The sequence below is a fragment of the Vulpes lagopus genome, chromosome 1 (genome assembly GCF_018345385.1).
Source record: "Vulpes lagopus strain Blue_001 chromosome 1, ASM1834538v1, whole genome shotgun sequence".
NCBI classification, from domain to species: domain Eukaryota; kingdom Metazoa; phylum Chordata; class Mammalia; order Carnivora; family Canidae; genus Vulpes; species Vulpes lagopus.
Window position 1 is genome coordinate 110113198 of NC_054824.1, and position 7656 is coordinate 110120853.

Here is a 7656-nt window from a genome sequence, read left to right on the forward strand (position 1 = left end):
CAAACCACTAAGTATAAGCCACACATTCTCGGGGATCCCTGGGTGGCTCAGTGGTTTAGCACCTGCCTTTGGCCGGGGGGCTGATCCTGGAGCCCCGGGATCGAGTCCCACATCGGGCTCCTGCATGGAGCCTGCTTTAAGAGAGAAAAAAAATAAATAAGCCACACATTCTCTTACATCGGTGATTGAATAAACAACCACTCCCTTGCCCATCCCTTTTCCCCCACCCCCCCCCCCCAAATGAAAATAAGCCTCTTCCAAGAAACCTGGGGGTTTCTTCATACCAGTCCTGCCTTTGTTATAGCACCTATGTGCCTTTGGTCTCCCCTCACAAGTCTGAGTTCTTCAAGGACAAAGAAAAAACCTAACACGTTTCACTGTTTAACTGGACGCTTTCTCTATTAAACTACTACAAACTGTACACCTTTTCCCACCTTGTTTAGTACTGAATCCCCAAATATAAACTGATAACTGTTGAATTACTTAGTTGAATACTCTTAATTAAATATAGGGATGGCACAAAGCTTTCAGTAAGTGTTCACTAAGTGGCCCAACCGAATATGTCTTCATAAACTTTTCAGTGAAATACATTTTTAAAAGTCAATTTTAAAAAAGTGGTCACTGATATCCAAACTTTTAAAAATGGTCATTGTGAATTATTTTCATTCATAACACAAGAAAAACCTGTTCTATAATCATGACTAATAACTCTTCAGTACCTAGAATAAGTGTAATATATGAATGTTATTGAATGGGTTCTGAGTTGTTTTTTTTAGCTTGCTTCTCCATTATTAGTCTCTTACTATGGCAACATTATAACTTCTCTAGGGAGAAAGCTTCAAATTCTGCGCACATTTTCTGGCCTAAAGCCCGTTGCAAAGGCTTCTAAAGTCCCTAAAGGTAATACACACATGGACATCCAATAGAGGAAATTTCCTCTGTAAACTCAGCCTGTCAAAAAGTAAAAGCAAAAATTCTTTTAACTTCTCAAAAGCACACACACCATTACAGAGATTACAATAAATCCCTCCAATCAAAAATAATCTAAGTAAGGTAATTTCATGATTCCCCAAAGGTGCTTTTTTCTTTCAGCCAAAGCTATGTGAAACGCCACACACGTCAACTTGTTCCGGTAAGATACACTTAGTGCCCCTCAAATTATTGGAGTTGTCTTAAAACCAAATCCTTACTGAACAAGCAGCTCACATTCCCAATTCAAAGAAACCTGCAAATGTACTAAAAAGCTTGCAAAATAAAGGAACTATATACTACTCTCATAAATACCAAGAAACAATACCTTAAAATTTCTAAAACTATTCAGAACGTTGTCTATGGAAAGCTTTTGCTTTTCCGTTGGACTCAATCTTGTACAACAATAAAGGATCTAATCTGTTTTAAGCACTGGATGGCTACACATTTCACAAACACTGCTCTCCTCGGAGCCGCTGAAACAAGATCATGAATCTTCCAAAAGGCGATTCACTGTACATGTTAAACGAAGCCAGGAAGGAATCTGCTTTCCCTGTTGGAACTCCCCAGGCTTTCGGCATTCCTAAAAAGAAACCAGCGCCACTCTCTTCCCTGAAGTACCCTACACTCTGAACACCTCAGGGCCAAAAGAGCCGTCTCGCATTCCTCAGGGATCACCAAATCGGACCGCTGGCTCGTCACAGGCATCGCTGCAAAGTCCATCAAGGGCGCTCCAGAGCCGAGGGACACCTGAGCAGCCTCCCCATAAACCAGAAACCTAAAGGCAGAGCCCCCCACCCTGAGGCTTCCGCAGCACGAGAGCTAAGCTGAAGAGCTGAGCGAGAGCACCCAGCAGGTGGGCCCGCGCGGACCGAGAGCCCAAATGTCATCCCGGAGAACCAGGAAGACGTCTACTATTCACCTACTACTCTCCGTCCGCGGGCTGACGCAGAGCTTTCCTGCCCGCACGCGCCTGGGTCTCGGCCAGCACCGCCGGGTCGGTCCTAACCGGAGGACTTCATGGGCTTCTCCGCCTCCCCGGAGCGCCTCGAACCCGACAGCCCCATCCCCTACCAGTGACACGGTGGGCGGCAGCCCCTGCGCCGGGCGCGGGGAGCGGGGCGCGGGGCGCGGGGAGCGGGGCGCGGGGCCGGCTCCACCCAGCCGCTGCTCCCGGACCCGCGTCCCGGGCCGCCGCACAGCCGCCTCACCCGGCCTCCCACCGCCGCTGACAGCCGGCGCCACCCCCGGGGCCCCCGCGCGCCCGCAGCGGACCCAGCGCACGCTCAAGGGTCACCGCCCACCCGCCCCCTCCCAGACGACGCCCGACGGGCCGCGGGGGCCAAGGACGCAGCCCCGCGCGGCCAGCGGCGCGGGCAGCCCCCGGGAGGCGCCCCCGCGGGACCGCAAGATGGCGGCGGCGGCGGCGGCGGCGGCGGCGGCAGGGCCGGGCCCCTCCGCCTCGCCCCGGCCGGCGCGCGCAGGCAGACGCGAGCGGGCGCGGGCGAGCGCGGGCCGGCGCGGGCCGGGCGCGGGCCGGGCGCGGGCCGGGCGCGGGGCCGGCGGCCGAGGGCCGGAGCGGGCGCAGCCGAGAATGGAAAGTGCGGGGCGTGGGGGAGGGGACGCTCCCTCGCGGCCGGCCGCCGACCTTCCTCGACCCCCCACCAGCCCCCGGTCCCGCCGCCCGCCCGCCCCACCCCGGACAGCTGCCCTCTCCCTGCCTACCTTTGAATTTGAGGTCGGTGGGCGGGTCGAGGACCAGGATCTGCTCGTGCTTCGCCATGGCCCCGGAGGCGGACGCCATCGGAGAGACAGCGCAGAGCGGGGGCGCGCCCGCGGCGGCGGTTTGCTGGCTGGGGGCGGGGGACGGCGGCGGCGGCGGCGGCTCGGCCGAGCTCTACGATGGGGCCAGCTCACGGCGCCCGAACCCCCGACGCCTGCCGCTCTGTGGCCGGACCCCTGGGCCGCCCGCTGGGTCAGCAGCTCCGGATCTCACAACTGACTCAACCCCACACCAGCCGCCGCGGCCACGCGCACTGCGATCCTCGGCACCCCACGTGACGGCCTCTGCGTGCTTACGTGCGCGCCCCGGCGGCCGGGAGCCCCCAGCGCCCGTCCCGCCCTCCAGTCCTGCCCTGCGCGGCGCCGGCCAGTGCGCCTGCGCGCTCGGGGCCTCGCGGCCGCTCGGAGCTTGAACTGTCAAGGGAACGGGTGTGGATGGAGGGCGGAGCGAAGCCCCGTGGCAGCGACGCGGTGTGCACGGCGGGGCGGAAGGGCGCAATCCTTGGTCACGTTTAGTTCCGACGGCGAAGCTGGAGGACCGGCTGTTAGCAGCGCATTACTGTCCTCCAAGTGGGAATGCTTACTAGAAGGAAAAAGTAGTCAGGCTCACTCACTACAACTCCCAGCATGCCGGTGGGGCCCGGTCTTTTTGCGGCACTGCGTGGTGCTTGCCGGGAATTGTAGTACTGGCTGTTGGTGGGCGGGAAGGGTAGTGAGGTCCGTTGGAGGCGCTTGGGGTGGGCCGGCTGACAGCCGTTTTTGGCGCTCAGCGTCTCGTATGCGCTGAAAAAAAATTTTTTTAAATAAAAAAAAACTTTTGAAAACTGGCCTGAGGTCCCCCGCCTAGAAATATAAAACCAAGATTTCTGAGATTTCTAACTCCACCCATCCCTCTACATTCTCCGTCGTTTTCCAGCGCAACATCTGCCGCTTCCTGAATTGCATCCAGCGATGCGGAGCCGACGGAGGAAGGCCCCCGGGTCAGCGGGTCAGGGAGCCGCCGCCGTCGGGGAGCGCTGACGAAGCACCCTTACCCAGCTGCAAGTGGGGGTCCCCACCCACAGCGTGGGGTGGCGGGCGCCTAGTCTTCGGTTCTGTCAGGTGCGGACCCGAGCCGAGACAGCCTTCACGTCGTCGTGTTGGAAGTGAGTTCCGGCGGATGGTAAAACTGGGCGAGGGAGGAAAGCCCTGGAGCGAAGGCGTGACGGCGGCTGTGCCGAGGAGCCTGAGTCCCGAGGAGGCGCCGCAGAGGAGGGCCCGGGATGAGCGTGGGCACGAGGGCCGCCTGGACCCGCGCGCTCCGAGCAGCCGCGCCCGCGTGGGGACGCTCCCGCCGACGGGCACGCAGCCTAAGCCGTGAGAGCCGCGTTCGACAAGTGCGGCCTGATTTCCCCTTTCCTCGGGTTTATTTTCATTCACGAAATTTATCTTGAGGTTTCAGTCGTCGTCAAAGGAGAATACCACAACTGGGCGTTTGTCCAGAGAGGTTGACGATCAGCGCGTGGGGGGGTCTCACACGGCCCTTCGGCGGTCACAGACGCCGGGTTTCCCTGCTGGGCTGAGCTGGCTGCTCCGCCGCCAGGTGGACGTCGCTCCGACCGGAGAGCGTCTGAGGATCCCGGACCGCGTGCTGCGGAAGCTCCCGGGCACTCCCCCGGCGCCGGCGGCTCGCGTTCGCCCTAAATTCCATGGGAAGGCTGAAGTGCCTATGCTCCAGTTTTCCAGCCTGATGAAGAAGCCTGGGCCTATTTTGAGCCATGACCTTTGAAATCGACCGTTTTTGTCTTCTCGATGTTACTTCAGATATCCTACAGTCTTAAACCTCTATGAGAATTTGAATATCTGGTCATCTAAGAATACCTGAAACATCTTTGGAATAATTGCTCTGTTCCTGTTTTAGAGCACTGCGTTGATAATGACTCAGAGTTCTCCTGAATCATCCTATCCCTCATTGAACAGTTCACTATGTAAGAGGTTTCTGCTTTGGTATTTATTAACATCTTCTAGCAATTCAGAGAGCTTTACAGACATCATCACACCCTTCTCAGAACTACCAAATAACAGCAAGTTGTACTTTTATTGTCAAATACGGGAATGAAAACACAGGTGAGAGCATCTCACGACAGTAACAGAGCTAAACTTGAGAAGGGGAGATGCCCAATTTTCCATCCTGTGCATTTTTGTTTTTCCCAAAGCCCTAATGCAATGACAACTGAAAGTGATTAAGACAAATTAAAATGTAATTGATCTGTGTGTTGTTTAACATTTAAGTTAGGAATGGAGAAAGGTGGAGCCTAATGTTTACTGTTTGCTCTTACGTTGATTAATATAGCACATAAAGTTCTCTTAAAGTATTGGCAAATATATATACAGAATACATAAATACATGTATATGCATACTCAATTATATGTATACTTAGGAATATATTACATATATACAACTATACATATATACATATGTGTATACAATTATATATGTGTATACAATTATACATATGTATAATGTATACAATATGTATACTATATATGTATACAATTATATAGGTACATATACACACACACACTCAAACATATTTCTCTAGCTACTAAGAAGTTTTTATGAGTCCAAGGAGTATGAAGTCCTTGAATATTACTTCAATCTACTTGAATCACTAGTGGTATTCACCTTTGGACAGATTATCTCACAGGTTTGGCAAGGATTAAAAAAAAAGGTACCAGTACAAATGGTAACAAAGTATAACCATCTTCTCCCTAGTTAAACATGTTAAACTTTATAAAAGTACTATGTAATTATGAATTTGTATGTGATCAGGCCTCTGTGTAATACAACTCAGTAAACATTTAAATGGGCATACTTGCAATAAACACTGAGGCAGTAAGGCATACAGAATAAGAGTACTGGCCTTGGGTCTGAACTGCTGGGTTTAAATCCTGTTTACCATTGTATGGTCTTAGCAGCTTACTTCACCTCTCTATGCCTGCTCTACATCTGTAAACTGGGGAGAATAATAATACCTACATCTGAGGTTTGTTGTGAGAATTAAATGAGTTAATGCACACGAAGAGCTTAAGGTAGTGCCTGGATCCAGCATCGTTACCTTATATATGCTAAATGTTAAATTATGGCTGTGTGCCTGGCATCGTGATAAGTGCTGGTGGTATAGTGGTGAGCCAATAGACATGGTCGCTGCTCCTGTAGGGCTATATTCAAGCAGAAGAGACAAACATGAAGCTTCTCCTTTGCAGCTATTATTCTGTTCTTAAAATAAGTTTGAGTAGTGAGATACACTCAGACGAGACTTAAAAGTTAGACATGAGACCAAGGCCAGCTTTCTGCAGCCTCTGGCTGTTTCTCTGCTGAGACAAACGCCCCCAAGACTTGAAGTTTTCTGCATCAGCATTCCAGCTTCCATTTACTGACTTCCTGGATCTTAAGAGACCGTCAGTTGTTGCAGGTCAGCAGAAGCAGTGGCCCCCCCTTCTTGGATCCAGCTTCCCATTCCCCGGGTCAGAGGCAAAAGGTACAGCCTCAGAGGCAGCAGCTGCCCAGGTGGGGCAGTTCAGTCCTGCCCTGGAGTCATTCCTGGGGAGCCTAATCAAGAACCTGCTCCTCCACGTCCCCCTCAATTTTCTAAGCACCTAATTCTCTTCGTTGTGTTCTTTCAGGTTATGTTGTTGGATAATTGCAGAGAATGAGGCATCAAGGAAGCCAAGAGTGGATCAGGAAGGAGGTCAATAGGGTGGAAATCTGCTGAGCCATTCTAGAAGGCAAGAACTGCAAACCATTCTCCTGACTAACAGGATGCTGAGGGTAAAACAGGAATAAAGCAGTCACTGCACACAAGGATCTGCCTAAAACAGAGAGATACGATAATTAGAGACTAATCACAAACTACAATATGTAAGAGGCCAGAAAGTATCACAGGGATGCAATATTATGTAAATGTGGATTTGTTGGTAGTACTTATTGTAGCACATTTGTAAGACTTCAGTGAGAAATATAGATTCCAAAAGAAGGCAGATGGGCGCTTCACCAGATAAAATCAAGGCTGGATGAAGAGTTAGAAAAAAAGACTCAATCTTGGGGATTTTTCTTTTTATAACCACTTAAAGCAGTTAAAACTGTAAGATTAATCATCTTTGTTTATGAAAAATCACTTGAAGAATATGTGTTTTCTCAATTAATCTTTCATACTGTAAAAGCAGTGTGTGCCATTGTAACAAATGACATAATCCAAAAAAAGCATATGGACAGAAAGTTTCTTCCTACACTTCCCAATTTCTACTCCACTTACAGTAACCAGTTTAACTGCCTGAGTTGTGTATCACTCTCTAACCTTATCTATACTTATAAAAACATAGCTAGTTTGCCTTTTTGGTGTATTTTTTTAACATGAATTCTAACATATTACCAGACCATTGCTTTATTCACTTTACAGTGTATTATCTGGCCAGGTCAATTGGCAGAGACCTAACTCAGTCTTTTAACAGCTAACTCCATAGAATAGATGACCCTACTATAGAACCACTTGTTCCATTATTGATCGACATGTAAATTGATCTAGGCTTTTATCACAACCAATAGCACAGCAATAAACATCCTTATGTGCATGCATATCTTTATTATATAATGCTTTTATATCCACAAGGAGATTTCCAGTGGTGGGACCACTGAATCGCAGATACTTCCTATTTCAATATATATTGCATACTTTTTATCCAAAGGGTTGTAACAATTCACTCCTCCATCAAACACATACTGAGGATGTCTGTCTCCCATGTTGTCATCAGGTACTAGGTCCCACTCCATGTCAGCAGCTGAAGGAGGGGCATATTTAAGTATCCTCAGACTGTTTGGATCAACAGTTTGGTTTCCATATTGAATCTATCCTTACTTATTGAACT

At 50.2% G+C, this 7656-nt stretch overlaps 1 protein-coding gene across 2 annotated transcripts in view; it reads right to left on the reverse strand.

Annotated features, from left to right (window-relative positions):
* VAPA (VAMP associated protein A) overlaps positions 1-3004 on the reverse strand; it is a 43793-nt gene extending 40789 nt beyond the window's left edge. Inside the window, exon 1 of one of the 2 annotated variants that reach the window (XM_041751690.1) lies at positions 2695-3004. In XM_041751690.1, the coding sequence (XP_041607624.1) occupies positions 2695-2773 (79 nt within the window). In that variant the 5' untranslated portion in view covers positions 2774-3004. The remainder of the gene's footprint in view (positions 1-2694) is intronic. The other variant, XM_041751700.1, reaches the window with a different exon arrangement.
* Between the last annotated feature and the right edge of the window lie 4652 nt (positions 3005-7656).